The sequence below is a fragment of the Zonotrichia albicollis genome, chromosome Z (genome assembly GCF_047830755.1).
Source record: "Zonotrichia albicollis isolate bZonAlb1 chromosome Z, bZonAlb1.hap1, whole genome shotgun sequence".
Lineage (NCBI taxonomy): Eukaryota > Metazoa > Chordata > Aves > Passeriformes > Passerellidae > Zonotrichia > Zonotrichia albicollis.
Window position 1 is genome coordinate 57,345,893 of NC_133860.1, and position 19,276 is coordinate 57,365,168.

General features: G+C 38.8%; 1 protein-coding gene across 1 annotated transcript; it reads right to left on the bottom strand.

Annotated features, from left to right (window-relative positions):
* Positions 1-6,830: 6,830 nt before the first annotated feature.
* On the bottom strand, positions 6,831-18,645 carry FAM240A (family with sequence similarity 240 member A). Its single transcript, XM_014269010.3, has 3 exons — positions 18,499-18,645; positions 11,154-11,298; positions 6,831-9,885 (listed from the first exon to the last, which is right to left on the bottom strand). Exons 1-3 carry the CDS (start codon positions 18,638-18,640, stop codon positions 9,807-9,809), a joined length of 366 nt encoding a protein of 121 aa, XP_014124485.2. The 5' UTR covers positions 18,641-18,645; the 3' UTR covers positions 6,831-9,806.
* Positions 18,646-19,276: the final 631 nt, after the last annotated feature.

Genomic DNA, 19,276 nt, shown 5'->3' on the forward strand with positions numbered 1-19,276 from the left:
AGTATCAGCAGGATTGTGCTTGGAAGGGAAGAAGAATAGGGTGGATTCTTGCCTGTAAGGGACATAAAACTGCTATACCCCATTTCAAAATGAAGCTGTGAGATTTTTAGGAGATCCTTGAAGCCCTCTTCCATCAATTTCCTAGTAGGCAAAGATTTTTTAATGCAACTGATTGGCTTAGGAAAGCTTGTTTCCTTTCACATATTGCTCATATATACACATGCTCAGTTTCATGGTAGTAAATCTGTTTTTTCAAAACTGAAAACAAATGCCATGAAACAGCTGAGCTTTTTTTTTCACAGGGAGGTAGTCAGGAAACTGCTGAGGAAAACCTGTGTCTTCTCATATCTGAGAATTTGCCATAACTGTTAGGTATAGTCCCTCGGCTGATGAAACTGACAGGTTTTTCCTTGTATGTTTGTTCCAAATCCCTTCTGTCCAAGGTGGTATTGTGTCTCCACTATATTCTTCAGGAGAGGGGTTAATTCTGGCACATGCAAGAAATATGCTGCCCACTGTGGTCCTGTTTACTGCATTTCCTATATTCATGTCTGACTGAGGCATGAGTGAAGTACCTGATGGCTTAGGCAGGGCCAGTTCTGAACAGTCCAGTAGAAGAGCTTTGGACATTTATGGGGACATTTAGGCTAAAATGACAGAGGTTTTGGAAACAGCTCAGGTCATGTAACTACTGTGTTTTGATCTCACATGTCTTAATCTAATCTTTTTTGGTTCAGCATGTTGGATCTCCTGAGCCTTTGGAAGAAAAAGATCAAATTAAATGAGACACAAGTCCAAGATGAGTTTCAGCATCTGGTGTTCTGAGGAAAAACTAGTAGCACCATACTTAGCTATATCATTTTTCCAGATCAGCTGAAGCTACAAAAGTAGAAAACCCTTACATCAATATTGCACTACAAGGCAATCTTTTGCTCCTGAGAGCCAATCTACTCAGGTAAAGCAAAGACTATTTCAGATAATTTCTACTGTGAAGCTGAGAAGCTTTATTTCGATTTTCTTGAAAAAATATTGCTCTTGAACCAAAATAAATTATAGAAGAAGAGATCAATATCATCATAATAATAAAAGTAATTTGTGGTGTTCATAACTTTTATGTAAAGAAGGATTATTTGTTTTAATATAATAGTCTCTGACTTGATGGCTCCTATTTTGAGTTTCAATGTGAAAAGATGTTGGATGAATAAATGCTTCACACAGAAGGTGCCCAAAACTATGAGCTTCCAACTAAGCTTTCCATAAACAGTCTTCAAAAAATTCACCCTGTATCAGTTTTCACATAGGATTGTTAGCGCTGTGTTGTAGATATGCTGGAATTGATTTTTTTAGTTGTTTTGCCCTCCAAAATCTGGAGAGCTTAGATTGCAAAAGCAATAATGGGAAAATCCTGTTTTTCCCCATCTGATCAGAGGAATGAAACATGAGTTTTAAGAGAACTGAAGAACTTGTCCAGGACAGATTTGCTGGGAAACAATAGATGGAGTAAACCATAGTTCTGGGACATGTGATTTAGAAATGAGCCAAAGTCATACCTGCTATAAGTTTGCAATGTTTTGGCCATTTTGCATGCATTTTGATTGTGTTTAGCAAATAGGCTCTGTTTCCTGGTGGATAGAAGGCTGTTGTGCTGTGCAGAGCTTCAACTGTATACACCACTGACTGGTTATGTGCCCTAAAACACAACTCTTCCCTGTCTCATTTTCCCTATCAGTGAAAGAATGTGGTAACAATTCTCATTTGTAAATGCTTTGAGACCTATAATTACAAATCACTATCTGAATTATAGGTGTGCTACTGTTTAGTAGCATGATTTTTTTGTTGTTGTTTTTGAGCACCTGAAACACTTATTAATGAAGTACTTTTTATTGAAAGAGACTGGAGCATGTTTAATAGGCTGAGTATGGGCAGATCAGAGTCTGCATTGACTAGCCAGGATTTCCTTTTCAGCTCTGGTCTCCATCAGCCATACTGCTGGCACTCTTTTGTCTCCTGTGCAGGTATGTGACCAGGGAGAGAATAACATCAGGGAGCAAATCTGTCATTAACCACCTGAGCAAAAATATATGTTTATTTTCAGCAGGATGTGTACTCAGGCTTGCTTCAGTGCACAGCCTCTCCAGCAGCTCTGCCAACACTGGGAGGGAGGTGAGTAGACTGGAAGGGAGGGCAAGACTCATGTCAAGTGGTGGTTGCCTGCTCACTTACTTGTTAAATTGCAGTCCATGGATCACCCTGTGATCACTTACTTGTTAAATTGCAGTCCATGGATCACCCTGTGAGTTTGCTTTGAGGAATTTTCAGGAAAAGACTGGTCTTCTGGCTCTCCAAGATTTCCATTCAGTGAAGTGAAACCTTAAGAATCAAAGCAAAGCTCTCATTGAGAATCTTGCAATAAGCAAATGACTGGGTACTGAGAGACATTCATAGAGCAAATAGGCTCTCTTGTTGAGGGGCTGTGCTGCACAGCATCCTCAAGAGTCCAGCTGCTCCTTTTCACATTGTATATTGTTTGGGATAAAAAGTCTCTGTATTCTCTCAGGTCAGGAGGTCCCCAAGAGCTGTAAAAAAGCCTTTGTATTTCTAACTCACCTGTCCTTGTTGCTCTGACAGACCTTGGGCTGTCGTGTCATATATGAATTTCAAATGCAGGTGTCCAGGGCTTTTGGTACCATTTCAGTATGCAAACGTGTACCTGTGTAGCTCTAGTGAACACTGAAGAGCCCTTTGCAGAGCTCCTTTTTGGTGGGGCAGATGATACAATTCTTGGGATCATTCCACAACCTGCAGAGTCCCACTGCTCTTGCTTTTGACTTAGGTGATCCTCATCTTTGAAGCTGCTCACTGTAGGCAAAGACACTACCCCAAGGTTTGGCCTTCAGTGTTACACTGTCTATTAATAACCTGCAAACAATATAAGGACTTTATAAGCGGATTTCAGCTCACATTTCTTTTTCAATAGACTACCCATGCCTCTGCTTTGAAAGGTTATCTAAATCAAGAAACACTGCCTAAATATTCTGACAACAGGATTTAATCTAGGTAAATCAAGTAAAATAGAGATAGCATTTTTCCCCCCCTGGCTTCTGCTCTCAACTCTCTAATTATAATAACCTTAAGCACCTTAGGAAGTTTCATTCACGTCACTTGGACATCAAATGAACTATTAGTTAGTGTAGGATTAGAGTAACATCAAAGACCTTATAGATCTTCAGCATTATGCAAAACCTCTCATTTTCCTTTTGACTTAGAGCACCATGAAGATGATAGGTTGCATTCAATAATTACACCAGCAGCGTTCTTTCCTGTCCATGGGTAAGGCTGAGTCAGCATTTCTATTATAATCCCACCATTTCAAAAGATTTTATTACTCCTCCATAAAAATTTGTTCTGGGATAGAATTTGGTATTAAACTTTCATCCTGGGATAAAGAGAAGAAAAACTGTTTAAACACTTGGTGTCTGCTTCCTGCTTTTAGAGATATTATGTGCATTTTAAAGCAGTCAGTCAGTGCCTGAAAAGTCTCTACTGGTTTTGCAATTCAAAACCAGCTCTATTTCCTACAGTGAATGTTGGCAGGTTGCTATTAGTCTGCTTGGTGGATTTGTTCATTCTCCTTCCTGAAGCAGAGAAGGGACAAAGGGTCACAAATACAAAGCACTCAAATCTCAGAGTAAACTTCACCAGTGACCTCTGACATCAGGGCTATTGCACTGAATCCTCTGACACAGAACAGTGGTGAGATTGCAAAAAGGAATATGTGCAAGGGGCGAGAAGGGAATAAAAACAAGCCTCTGGGAAAGGTTCAATGCTTTTAAAGCAGCTACATAGATCTTGTGCACTGTGTTCACTAAAAAGAGAATGGTTACAAGAAGAGTACAAAAGGCTGAGGGAGTTTTTCACTTGTGAGTAATGCTCTGGTAGCTCACATTAGTAACACGTATCCTAAAAGTTGGATGAATTTTCTGGGGTGAATTGTGTAGGGTTGGCTGAGGATATCATACTTATTCATTAGAAAATAATTGTGTGTGCAGGAGAGTAAGTTATGAAGTCTAAGTAGGGTATCCTGTGGCAGCATTTTATAAATCCTTCCTGTAAAGGGCTAACTCTTCAAGTGTCTACCAGCAGCTATAGACAGCAGGTTGTCAACAGAGAATGGCCCTGCAAACATAAAGAGCTGTGAGGTAAGTGCAGCACAGCTGTCTTCTCTGGAGGCTCACCAACAGAACACGTTTTTGGGTACTGTAATTTGATTTTCCCTTCTTACTGTAGGTGCTGTGCTGTCTTTGCTCAAATTATACAATCAGAAAATCACAGAATCGTAGATGCATAGATTGGCTGGATTTATCTCTAAGGATCATCTGTTCCAACCCCTTTCTCACAGGCAAGACATCTTCCACTTACTCAAAGCCCCATTTAACCTAACCTTGAACACCTTCTGTGATGGAATATCCATCACCACTCTGGAAAATGTGTTTCAGTACCTCATGACTCTCACTAAAAAAAAATCATGATCATGTACAATCTGAATCTGCCTTCTTTCAGTTTGACACTGTTGTCCCTTGTCCTGTCACTACAGACCATGATAGGAAGTCTCCTTCCATCTTTCTCATAAGGCCCCTTAAAATACTAAAATGCTGTAGCATATTCTTTCTAGAGTCTTGTCCAGGCTGAACAGTCCCAACTCTCTCAGCCTGTTTTCATAGGAGAGGTGCTTCACTCCTGTGACCATCTTTGTGGCCTCCTCTAGACCCACTCGAACATATTTTCCTCTGCTGGGGCCCCAGAGCTGGATGCAGTGCTCCAGGTAGGCTCGCACTAGAATGAAGAGAGTGCCAGAATCCCCTCTGTTGCCCTGCTGACCATGCTGCTTTTGGTGCAGCTGACTTTCTGGATTACAAATGCATATTGCTGACTCATGTCCATTTTTCTATCCTCCAATATCCCCAGATTCTTCTTGGCAGGGCCTCTATCAAGCACCTCCCCCTGCCTGTATATGGGGGTTGCCTTGACACACAGGCCCATTCTCAGAATGATGGGATTCTCATCTGAAGGAGCATTCAAGTCAGACCCATAAATACAAAGGCCATTCAAAAAGCTATCTATAATTTGACATAAATTGTAATGGATATGAGTACTTCTCATCAGCCTGAAACTTCAGAACTCCATAACCAGTCCTGCATGTAGGCTAAGTCTATTTGACCCAAATTGAGTTGTCTTCATGCAAGAAGAGAGTGGCTGCAGTTTTTATCATATGGTAATGTCTTACGTGAGTATAGAGAAACTCACACAATGCTCTGACTTAGGATCCAGACCCACCTGCAAAGTAACTTCTATGGAGCAGTGACTGCAGATCATGTGTGGTTAACATGCACATGGGTTGGCTGACACCAGCAGTCATGCCTGGGAGAGGCTCCATGCGTAACCTACGTGAGAAATGAGTTCCAAGCAATAAGAGCTGTAATCAACATTAAGCCATCAGCCAAATCTCCTCAAAACTCTTTATTTTATGACATTACCTGTCTTTAATTTCTCTTCCCAAAGTTATCTTGCCCCTCCAAACTCCTGAGGTGAGAATCCAGTCACATGAATAGTGAATCTCTTGACGTGTAGTATATTTTACCACAGCTCTGGCACCTTTCCTGGACCAGTGCTGCATGCTTTTATTTTTCAGATCTGTTTCTTAGAAGAAATTATCTATGTATTTCAATTCCAGCTGAAGCACTGGGCTACTGTGCTGCATAGTGGATCATGTTATCTGTGTACAGCAACTGGGCCTTGACTTTGCACCCAACACAGGTACCATGGCTCTTTCCTGACCCCTGGCTCTGGCCCATCTTTCCACTGCCCCTGCACTGTTTCTGTACTGTTTACACAGTGAGCTCTATGTGCCTGGGATTATCTTTCACATTGCTTGAGTATAGGATCAAAGTCTGAGGTAGCCTGTCAGCTTTTCTAGAGTGCAAAACAGCTCAGCTGAAATTAATTTACACTAAACACAGAACACTGGAGATGAACTTGGTATTGTATGGTGGATTTATTTTACTGGTGGGCACTTCAGGCACCTCAGAACTGGCCAATACATCCGTTTCCTCTCTAATGAATGCGGCCAGAAGCCCAAAGAGGCATAGCTGCGCAGATGTGAAGTGGCTGCGTAATAGGAAGCACCAAACCTTTGGGTGTCACGTTGAAGACAGCCTGCTGGGTGATGCTGCATTGGTCTGCAGGACCATCTCCCATTTGCCTGACCTGTGACAATTGTTCAAAATCAAAATCTGTCCGTAGTGGCTGTGTTATGCTTATTTGCTCCTTAATTAGAGACCTACAGAGAGGAGATCCTTGGTTAAGCAGAAAGGATTCCTGAGTGAAGAACTGTATTTAAGCTATCTCAGTTTGAGTTAAACTGCTAAGAAATCTGTTAAGTTACTGACAGAGTCATTCTTCACAGCTGTCAGCCTGTATCCATACACTAGGAGGATCATTAATATGACTAAAATGGAGCATCTGTCACTCTTGTGCTAACATGGAGCATACTTACCATAAATTCTATGTAAAGGGAGCTGAGTGGTGAATGTTTAGTGTTTGCTTCAGAGAATGGTAAAGTTTTACTGCATTTAGCTTTTGTCACTGTTGCAAGCTTTTCCAAAATGTTCTGTATCATGCATTTGTAATGAGAAAGTGACATGCATTTTCTTGCTACTCAGTGTCAGGATGAAGCAAAGGAGTGGCAAAATAATCAAAGCTAGGAAGACAAGCAAGTATCTACCACATTTTAATTGCAAAGCTATTAAAATCAGATTGGCATAAGTCAAAATCTCTTGCTGTTACACTGTTACACTCAAAAACAATGTGAAAATCTGGATAGAAAAAAAATCAAAATACATGAAGTGTGTACTCAAGAAGCTATTTTATAAACATTTGAGTTAAGTTAAAACTGTTTAGTTGAATAATGCACTGCTCTGAAACTGCATATTGGAGGAAAATTGTCTGAAGAGTATCTAAGCATCCTCTCTAGCTATAATGAGTTTATAAAACCCAGCTGATTTTATCAGGTTTTAGTTGATGACTTTTCCAGTCCTACAGTAATGTTTCTCTAGTCCTTTTTATAATGCCGTGGCTTATTTCCGAGTCTCACAGATATTGCAGTGGTTTGGGGTTTTTTGTTTTGTTTTGTTTTTTCCTCCTTTTAATTTCTCTTGTGGCCTTCAAAGTAGAGAAAAGATTAATATTTTTGTTTTGAAATTGCCAGAACCACTTTTATCCTGGAGTCTTCTCCAGCTTCTGCTAAGATTGTTACTTGACACTTAGATTTAAATTTTCATGCTTTCACACTCTTTATTTTTGCTCATTAACTCTAGATTATATTTATTTCCTCAATATATATTATGTTTTGTGTGGTAGTTTACAAAAATCTTAAGTAGGTTACCCCTGCATTACCCTGGTGAATTTTGATCAAAACACATTATTACTATTCATATAAATGAAGGTTACGTGGCCCAAAGTCCTGAATCTAGGACTGTGGAAACTGAGTCTGAAATAATTAATCTAAACACTGTAGGTGGAATTATAAAGCTCAAAGGGAAGTGGCTTAATTCTTGAAACATATTTTCAGAACTCCTCTTGGCTTTGAGCTGGAATAGACATGTTCTGTAAAAAATAAGTTCCCTTTTGTCATTTTAAAGAGGTGATTTTAGGGTGTTCTAGCCTGATAGGGACTTATTCCAGAGCATTCTTAAGTGACCACGTAACCATGCATGAGCAATGAGGAACTGGCATGGAAGTCACTTCCAGGCACATTTTCTTCCCAGCTCTCTATGGTTTTTCCTCATTCTGATTTACTTTATGAGAGGAATAGCAAGATGGATCTAAACTATGTGAGAAGCAAACAAAAGCTTATTCCAGGGCTATGGCTTTAATTTTTAAAATATGCTGACTCTGTCTCCCTCTTTTGTACCTCCCTGTTTGTGCCATAACTTACAATGAATGAGGGACTGGAAAATGTTTCCCGTAGATCAGTTCAAGCTCTAATTTTGGCCAAACTGATATAAACCCCCAAACTGTTTAATGATGACGTTGGATTAGAGCTTCAGTAAGCACCAGGCATAGACAGGGGATGGGGGAATTGAAACTTCTTAACTGACATTTTCAAAGAAATCTACTTTTTACTAGAGCCCAATATTAAGTTACGGTGCTATCTGGTGACTGTTTTCTTAAGCCCAGCTTTATTGTAATTATGCTATGATCCTTCATATTCACAGTTGGTGTTACTCTTAGAATAGCTTAAGAATAAAAATAAACCAAAGAACATGGACTTAGTGGCTTTTCCTCTGGTGTTTGGCAAACTCTGCTCTTAAGTTTGGGGACATTCCTGCTGACACCTTGATTTCTGAATTAAAGCTCCAAGGTCATAATTTTTTTTCATGATTTTATTATTTCCTCAGGCTTTCTAAGCATTATTTACATGTTCAAATTCACATAATAAATTCTGTTTGGCCTTGCCATCCACAAAAGTGGATTTAAAAGGTGATAGATAAAGAAGGAAAAAAATAACTCTTCAAATTTTTTATTTAAGAAGAGCAGATTTTCTACATATTTTTAAACTCCAAGCCCTTCTATTGTTCTCTTCTTGCCTCACTGGCAATTCAAATCTTCTTTGCTTTGAAGCAATATGAATTACCACAGTGGTAATGAAACAGTCTTATAGAAAGGGACTAAAATGTTAAGTGATTTAAGGAAGAGATTTTTAGCATCCTCAAAACAACCTGTCTTGCAGAACATTGCCCTAATCTTTTGGTGGCAACAAAGCAGTCACCTTAAAAAGGAAGTGATTTGATTATGCTGGCCGACTGAAAATCTTTCATATTGTTGGAAGAAATGTTACATTTCCTAATGAAGCATTAGGAAGGGGACAAGAAACATTTTTGACTAATGACAAATGTGGAAGAGGAAAACGGTTAAATTCTGAAAGTATGGGTCTTTAAGGAATAAATATTGGGTCTTAGAAGGAACAGGTGCTAAAGAAAAAACCTGCTTGTCTCTCATGAAGACAGAGAGCTGCAAGAGTGCACCAAGCTACTCTGTGAAACAGAGATATCAATCCACCTCTAGACAAGCCAGATCAGGTACCAGATCAGTGTCAGAGCCTAAAGTTATTCTACCAATGCTGCTATAGTGTCTCAAGTTAGCTAATATGGGTTGACCAAGTTAATGTGGGTAAATCAGGCAGCTCTTGTAGCTGTCTCACAGAAGCTGCTTATCAAAATATGTATGGTAACAAATTAACAGGTGACTTCTAAGGTGGCAGCTAGGATCTATAGCTCCCACCAGTCTGGGCTTTACTAAAGGAATGTGGTGGCATTGTGCATGTTCTAGATTCCTTCATTTGAACTGGGCTGTGTTGTGTAAAAAATTAAAATCTCTACTATTCATTAAACCATCTAATTTTATTATATTACAGTCAGTCTATACAGAAACCTAAAATATTGAGGAAATGCTTTTGCAGAGCACAACTGTGTAACTAAACTCTTTTCCCAGGCATCTACATCTCAGTGAACCATGATTGATTAGGGTTAAATACTTCAGAGTGCTACATTCTCCATTTATCAAATGAAGGGACAGATGCGCAGTCTTGAAAGCAACAATTGACATTTCACATATGAAACTTCAAACAATGACAGCTAATTAATTATAGTTCATTTAAGCTACAGAGTAAAACTGACTTCAGCTTTTACATCATGCTTTCCTACAAAACAGATTTGTTTTCCCCCAAATGTGTAATGAGTGTGGGCTCTTCAGCTGGATGAGTCTTCAGATTGGGTCCTCAACATCTTTATCCGTTTTTCCAGCCTCTCCATCCATTCATTTCTGAGCCTAGGGACAGAAATATGGATCAGCTTGTCCTCATAATTTTACATGGAATGGATTTTATACTCTTCATCTTTTCCACTGATGATATTCTTTGGCGTTCTTTCCCAATTGTCATGCAAATTTTCCTGCCGCTTTAGAGCTCTTTGCTGAATGGTACTTCAGGACAAGCTCTTAAATCCCAGTGAGAGATCACCTGTGCTTTGTGGTTCATCTCCATCTCCAGCGTGCCCTCTCTCGAGTGCCAGAGTGATTTGTCACCTGCACTGGAGATTGCCTGCTGCCACCTGCTGGGTCCTATCACCCCGCACTTCCCCAGCCTTGGAGACGCTGCACATCTTGAAGCTTCTGTTAGACACATCTTGGAGCTTCTCTTAGGCACATAACAGGTGGCTTTCAGTATTATGTGCCCCTTTATTTTATTTTTGATAATATCTAGGTACCACAGAAAGACTTACTCAAAGAGAAAGAAGAGGAATTTCCCAGTTGAGGAGCTGCAACACTGATATGAGGTTAGTCACAAATGGATAAAACATGCTGGAGACCTATTCTAATGTTCCTTCATCCAGGGTCAGTAATGTAAGGCTGTCCTTGCTCTAATTTTTCAAGTGTCAATGCAAATACAGCTATGAGGAAGGCTTTGGGAAATTGCTTTCTCGCTAGATGAACTCAAGCCAAAATATAATAAATACCAAAAGTATATGCCTTCAACTAATGGAGAATTGATGTGAAGTAAAACTGTGCTGTTCTTGCTGCAAACTACTCTTTCTTGCAGTGACTGATCAAGGGGAATGTAGATGAATAAGGTCGATATGGCTATGAATGGTGGTTGCCTCAGTCAGTATGCTTGGATCATCTGCTTCATAGTGGATTTACCATATACAAATTAAACAATCTTAAAAAATTCGAACTATTTTCTTGTGAAAGAAGACTACAGAGTAAGAATATGGGCAGGTACACAACTGTGCTAGCTTCACTCTGAACAGAAGCCTTTATGTTCAAGACAAGTCTGCACTGTTAAATATTGTCCTGGTAATTTCAGAAAGTTCTATGTTTTGGACTCATTATGGAACCAGAGTGAATTATTCTCCTATCCTATGATGTCATAGCTTAAACACGTTAGCATTACATCCTAATTTGGGAAGCTTTATTATTTTCCATAAATCTAAATTACCTTCAGACTTCATTGCATGACTTAAGTATTGGTATTACTTTTTGAAGAAAAATAATTACAATGCAAACTCAAGTAAGCTTTCTGGGTGCAGATTACCCACTTTGTCAGAGCACTTCTTCGCTGACGTTCCTTTTCACTTTGCAGATACTGAGTTTGTTGTTCGATGGTCTTTTCCCAGAAGTTCCTCAGGTCGCTGGTTTCACAGCCCCGCACTTCATGACGCATATACTGGCTATTCATTTTCTCTAAAGGAAAAATTTGAAACAACTGTATGACAAGTTACTGCTTCCTCATCCATTTTCATGGCTAAAGAAGATTCTTGATGTTTTGGATTTTCATCATTAGGGTCACACAGTCCTTTTCTTGGTAGGATCAGGATAACTAGGGGCATGACTCATTATTTAAGTTTTCTTTCCTAGCTCTGACACTTAAGGATATGCTGTCTACAGCGATCTGAATTCTTACTTGTGTAATTAAAATATCTCTCACATCCATCTGACTGTGACATTTATGTTCACAATCAGGACAGTACTCTTGTATTCTGTAATTTAGCAATTAGGATACTTTTTACTATACTCACAAACAAAAAAATTGCCATATTAATTGAGATTTTTTGGCCCTGTTATTTTCATGTCTCTAAAATTTTAAAGTAACTATTGTTCTGATGATTTGCCTTTAATCATTCTGGCACTTAGCTTTATTTGGAAATGTAGAAAATTTATATATATAAAAGTAGACACATAATTTCATAAGATGATGACTTGCAAAACCCACCTTGTTTACTAATTATTTGCCCCTTTTCTTCAAATAGATTCAAATTCATTGAATATATTCTTGTATCTGCTGTGATTCTGCACTTTCAGCTTTGGTTAATGACATCTTAAAATAAATTCTGGAGTGAATCTTATCCTAGGGAAAGAATATTTGCCTCAGGATGACTCTTTGTAGGCTAACAGTAAAATCCCTGTATGCCACATTGCAGCCAGAAAATTGTATCTTTACTTTCAAAACTTCATTAAATATGAAATTAGTATATCCATGCTGTCTTTCAAATTGCTATGTGTTTTTGCATGAACATGCCATTATAATATTTTCCAGATAATTTAATTTTTTAACAAGTATTTAGGGCCCTCTCATGCATTGTTTGAATTCATGGAAATTATTTGCAATTTATTTTAATCAGAGCCATAGAGAGATAGTAAACAAGCCCCTCAAGACCAGCTTGGAAAAGCTGGAAGAAACTGCTGCCATTCCCCTGCCAGGCATCATAAGAAAACACAAAACTGGGAACACAAAACTGGGAACTCACCTTTACATAATTGGATGTTTTGTGAAAAATTGACAGACACATTATAGAGACACTGTGAGCAGAGGATAAAATCAGCCCTTTTGAAGAGGAACCCCCTTTTTACTGGGATTTCCCTGTAACTCCCCTGTGGTTCCCTGTAAAGCCTTCACAGGTCAGCTCATGGCCTCCAAATAATAGAAACACGATGCTCTTGCAGAAAAGAATTACTGAGCATATTTTCTGGTCCTGAACAAATTATAGCTGGATGTATAATTGTTGACATTAGTCTGTAATGTGAATTGCAAGTATTGCTGTGCTAGGGGATAACCAATTTCAGGTCAAAAAGTTCACTTAATACATGCGCATGTTTTCATAAAATTTATGTATTCTATAAATATACACATATATATCTATGCTAACCCAAATATTTCTTCTCAGGTGGCAGTTACTACCCTTTTAAACTTTTTGTGTATGAGGAGTAATCTTCAAAGGTATGAGAAAGATATGGTAAAAGCCATCTAAGTAAAACTAATGGACTTTCCACTCTAGAAGTTAATCTCTAAGAATAGCTCATTCTGAAGTGCAGGAAGAAAAATTCCCCTATATACCTGGGGCTCCAACATAGACTGCCAGGAAAAAATGTCTTCAGGTTTCTTTATCAGAAGAGATAGCAAATCATAATAACTTCATCCTTCTGAACTATTATAAATTCCTGTCTAATATACTGTGGATGCATCTTATATATATATATATATATATATATGAGGATAAATATCACTCCTGAATAAGGCAAAATTATGGAACTCATTTTTATGAGGTGTAATTGAACCCTAGCATATACTTTCAGAATATACATATCCTTTACTGGTTTTTAATGTTATGGCTCCTGATATGATTGGATATGTTCTTGGTACTGGGTTTAATGCATTTTGTAGATGTGTCTTTGTAACATCTGCCCCCACAGCAGAAAAAATCACAAGGAAAAAATTTAAAGCCACTAAAAGAGATATCTAGAAGTAGTTTCCATTGCTATTCGCTTTACATCTGGTGCTGGCAGTATTTAGAAGAATGTTACAACTCTGTTGAGACTATAAAGTGTGTGTAATGCTATCCATTACAGATTTGGGGGCTTCTTTTTTTCTTTTTTCTTTTCTTTTTCCTTCCTTTTTTTTTTTTTTTTTTTTTTTTTTTTTTTTTTTTTTTTTTTTTTTAGGTGTGTGAGGTAGGGCAGGGACAGGAATTAGTACTTTTCTCTGTCTGTGATCTGTGATATTTTCTCTATGTGTGTTTGATCAGGCACACCATTGTCCAAGTCATTTTCTCCTAACCTTTTATACTGTCTTAACATATGGTCCTCAGTTCTTAATATTTGTTTTCATTTCCCCTATGGCTAGAGAACTCTCAAATATGTACAAGTAGGATCAAAGTTACTGAACACATCAGAATTTCTGCATCATTACTAATACTTACATGTCGTTGATAAACGCAGTATGTAAATATGGAAGCATTTACTTCTCTGAACTGTAGAATCACCTTATCCCAAATTACCTTATATTTTGAATTAATCTGTTTGAGCCTATTCATGGTGACTGTAGGAACTGCCCAATACCCCCACTGAAATAACTCACATGGTTTCTTTTACCTTTATGCATCACGTGCATAGATGTTTGAATTCACCTCTGTCCTGCCATCCATTTTATAAACCATAAACTTTCAGTGCATGTGAGCAGTCAGGGATATCAGACCTAGTCTGTCACTATTTCTCCAGCTCTCATATTTTTCTCTCCTACTTCAGTTGTTTTCAGAGGAGTGTAACAGGGCTTATGCCTGTATCATGACTTTGCAGCAGCAGTTATCACCTGGAAACAGTTTATTTTCATGCTTTGAAGCCTCATTCAGAGTAGTTAGGATAAGGGGCCTCATTTAATAGGGAAAGAGAAGAATGGAAAAGATTTCAGGGAAGCAGCCTCCAAAGCAACCTGGACAAATAACCGCTGTATGATGCAACAGGTGAGCAGAAACATGCTATTAAAGCACACAGGCAGTTGTGATGCACTTTTATAGACCTTGCAGTTAGTTCTGACTTTAACTGTCCTGCCACAGCTAGGACTAAATATTTTTAAGCCTCTAGTGACAATCCTTCAAGAGAACAATAATGAGAGGCTCTTTCTGGTAATCTTCTCTGACAGGCATGGTTGCAAGCCAATAGAAAAATGTAGGCACTCTCAAATGAAAGGAATAACATGATAACCTCTAGGAAGGCTTTATCCAACACATGATAACAATGACTGCTTATTTTTAGATTTGATAATTTTAGAGCAATTTGGTATTATCTAGCCTCAATTTGCTAAAGGAGGTCTTTCAAACTTAGGGAAGCTGTGACACTAGTACTATTAGCTGGAACTCAGAAATTATATTGGTTGAACAAAAGAGGGATGTAAAATCAATTTGATATGACATCTCGACTTCTATGTAAAAGAAAAATCAATAGTTTGAAGCTAAAATTCACTGATTCTGAGAGAAAATACTACCACCACCAGAAACACTTTTTCATGTAGAGAATTGGAAGTCAAAAGTTTCTTATGCAGAAGAAAGAATGTAAAGAAAAGTGTGGAATTTCTTCCTCTAGTAGAACACATTGTTATATGAAATGTAGTTTTAAAATTTATAAAACTTTAAATGAGTCGGGAGAGCTATTTTTTCTCCTTCTTGTGTTTCTTACAAAGCACAGTCAGTCAGAGTTTTCAGGGTCTTATGCATTTCCCTAGAAATAATACAATATTTTATTGTTCTGACTTTACTTGGACCCTGCTTTGTGACTATGGTTATTATATATTCATTGAATTATAAAAATTGAATTATATATATAGGAGAGAATACCATCTATGCCAATGGTACTGTTTGATGTAAAACCAGTCAGAAATCTGTTTTGATTTTGGAAAAGAAGACTAGTGATCATATTCATGATTCTCCTATTTTTCCTTGGGTCTAGGATATGTCATTTATCTTCTGCTTCTGCAGCTGGCAGTAATTCATATCTCAAAGGGTTGACTGATGCTTCCTTTGAGATCCTGCCTAGGGAAGCATGCTGGTTTCAAGTCTAACTTGGGTCTCCAGACTCTGGTTAAAACTCTTCAGAGGTAGGAGAGAGCACTTTAGTATAATGCCCTGTACCCTTTGGTTTGTGTGGCATGTTGTACAGTGCAGTTTCTGTCATGAGTGCCACTCGTGAGCAGCTTGTGGGAGAGGTTTCCCACAGCTTGCTCTCACAGCTTCCTCTTCCTTTCTGCCTTGTTTATGAGCAGTTTTGGGAGGAGATGATCTGGAGCACCAGCCTGAGGATGGGGAAGGCTGCTATGGTCTTCTGGTGCACACAAGTCCCTAATTGTCCCAGTGTCTTCCAAAAATTACTAGTGTATCTCATCAGTGAAGACGTGCGACTTTCCATGCATACTGTGCAATCTTATTTTCACTTGCAGTTCAGCATTACTACCAATCTGTGCTTTTTCCTTTGCAAACAGTATTGTCTGGAGTTTGCTATGAAATGAGGGCATTCCAGGTAAGTTATTTATTCTGCCACGAATATTTCATAATTTGGCAGAGTTTGAAATACATGCTCTTACCAGAGTGTGTTCAGTGAGGGAGTTATTACCCAGAATTCTCTGGGTATAAATCAATTTAATTAGATTTCTCCACATACTGGGAATTTTCTGTGTGTGAAAATGACAACCATACTGACAGATGACTGAGCAATACTAGTAGGAGTTACAGGTGTGCACCTAGCAAATTATTTCTAGCAGATACATTAAGCAGTTTTAATATTTGACAATGTTTTCACTCAAGTACTATGTAGCAATCTCTATTCAACCATTATCCTTTCTCCTAATTCCTACAATCCTTTATTGCTTTTCTGTGAGAAGTGATGGATCTGAGTCTATTTTTTCTAATAAGGAGAATAGTTATTCTTCAAATGCTTTTCAGTTGTAGAAAATTTGGACAAACAAACATATTAAGACAAGGCTTTGCAGTAGCTCCATGGATTTTGCATCTCATACTGCTATGGTGTCAACATCAATGCCTTTGAATGCCATGCACTGTATTTTATTCTGTCCTTCTCATCTGATGGCCTTCAGTTCTTTTCATCTGCTTTCACTTTTTTCTGGATATCAGACACCTGAACAATGGAATTATCAAACTGGAGGGAACTGATTCTGTGCCTTGATTTTCTGTACTAGAGGGTTCAGCAGTCCTCTGGCTGAGGACTAAAATTCTTAAAACTTTTTGAACAAAACATTTGAGGAATCAATACTTTCATTTTCCTCCAGGTAACCCATTCATTTATTACTATCCTAGTTCTGCTCCCGTGCCTGTTTTTTTATATTTTTCTACTTGCTGCCTTCCATTCTGCACTGCCTCTTCTCCCTCAGCCTGCAGCCGAGGGATTCTGTGAAAGGTCCCTTTGATTTTCCCCTCTCTCTGGCATCATGTCTATTGAATTTCTCATCACATCATCTTCACCTCCCATGCCAGCCCTCCTGCATAACCTGACTGACTTGGACCTGCGCTTTCAAACACCTTTCTGGCTGGTTTCCTCACCTCTGCTGCTCCATCTGGAAAAATCTCTTTCTGCTTCTTGCTGGAGCTGCATTTGACAGAGTGATAGAGTAAGCTGAGTTGGTAGGGACACACAAGGATCATCAAGTCCAGCTCCCAACCCTGCACAGCACCAACCCCAAGAGTCACACCATGTGCCTGAGAGGACTCTCTTGAATTCTTCTTGAACTCTGTCAGGCTGGCGCTGTGACCACTTCCCTCGGGATCCTGTTCCAGTCCCCAGGCATCCTCTGCATGAAGAACCATTTTCTGATATCCAATTTAAACTTCCCCTGGCACAGCTTCATACCATTCTCTTGTGTCCTGTCACTGGTCACAAGAGTGAAGAGATCCGTGTCTGTCTCTCCTTCTCCCCTCATGAGGAAGCTGTAACTGCAATGAGTTCTGTCCTCAGTCTCCTCCAGACTGAACAAATGAGGTGACCTCAGCTGCTTCTCATAAGGCTTCTCCTTCAGACCCTTCACCATCCTTGTTGCCCTCCTTTGGATGCTCTTTATTAGTTTAATGTCTTTTTCACATTGTGATGCCCAAAACTCCACCCATGCAGGTACTACTAAATGATCCCTGGATAACCTTTTCTTCACCCCTCTGCTGCCCAGGTTTTTCTACTCCCTGCATCTGGCTCCCTGTGGGGGCTGCCTGCATTCCCATGCATCCTGCCACCAGCACACACAAACAGGGCTGTGGTGGCCGTTGCACAGAGGTGAGCAATAAGCAAACAGGTATTCAAAAGTGATATACAATAATTAAATGTCCAAGTGCCTTTCCTGAGCTTTCTATATATTCATTTGACTTTTATTGACTTCTTATTTTCAGTATCTAAGGCATATTTAAAGTGGCTGTGGTTTGCTCAGGAGATCAAATGTTGTTTCTGATCATTAAGCTTTCCCCACTGCTGGATACATTTGAAGCCTGATCCTATGAACTACTGAATTCATAATATCAACCATATAGAATAAATTAATATTTATTGGTCAAGGATCTTGAATGCACTTTGCTTTGTTGTTTGATTTTTGATTACAAGAAGACTCAGTCTAGGATCAAAGAAGATAAGTTTTGCCCAGGGCTCATGTCCTTTATTAGATCATCCAGTCCAGAGAAAACATGCAAGAGAAATCTTTCCTGATTCATGTGAAGGTGCCTACCATTGAATTAAAATGCCTCAAGGCAGCAGATCACAGTTAAAAAGCCTTTGAGAGATGAGTGAGAGAGAAAGAGAGTGTATCTGTGTGTGTGTGTGTGTGTGTGTGTGTGTGTGTGTTACCTTGGCTAGCATTAGCCCATCAGTTGAGAATGTACAGTCATATCTCTTGGTGTTTTATTCAGGATTGTGACATGGAAATTATCTGTAAATATTTCTTCTGTATCAATGCTACTCAGCTTCCTTAGAATTCTGCTAAACTGGGCACTCTTCCCTGGCATTTCCCTCACACTCTCATCTTTCCTAGAATATATTTTTGTGAGAATTAAAGTTAGAGAACAAATACATTTCTTGTTGACATTATTAGGGAAAACTCACTACAAAAAACAAATACTTTCTTACCTTTGGAGCAGGACTCTTGCAAATAAATTCTCTGTGTGACACAAACGAGGAATATTACCACTGCAGCCGTGGCTTCTCCAGTGTCACAGAGCAGTAATGAAATGCATCCCTCGGTACTTTTTATTTGAAGTGTGGGTAACATAAATCCTTCATCATATCAAGGCTATTTTGAACAGAACCAACAGAGAGATAAGATCATTTAATGAACTTTGCAGCCCCCTGCCTGAGATGACCGTGAAACACAGGCCCCCTTGAGACCGTGCATCCCTCCCACACTGGCAGATACCTCAAAGAGCATGACTTGGCAAGTGATGAGAATTTTCTTTAAAATGCCTGCTAGTGTTATCCATTTTAATAGTCTTCCTATGAAGCTTGAAAAATTCCACACTAGTGTCTTAGCTGTAATGGAGGCTGAAATGGTGTGACAAATCGCACTCAGTTTTGTATTACAGGGTGACTTACAGAAGTATGTGCTACCTTGGTGTTGTTTAATCTAAGGATGTGTGCTTGATTATGACCTATCACAAAATCTGTTCTCTTCAAGGTAATTGTCATAGGAATTGTCTGTATGTTTAGCATTAGCTCATGAAATGCGTTAAAGCAGCAGTACTTTTACCATTTAGAGTTGTTGTAAGTCTATTACAGATGAATGCTTATATCATTGCATTTCATTTTCTGAGGAAAAGGTTTTGTAGGTTTGGCTGATGACAGATGCATGCACTTATCTCAGTTTTCATTAAATCCATCTACATTGCTAATGTACCATATGTGATGATGG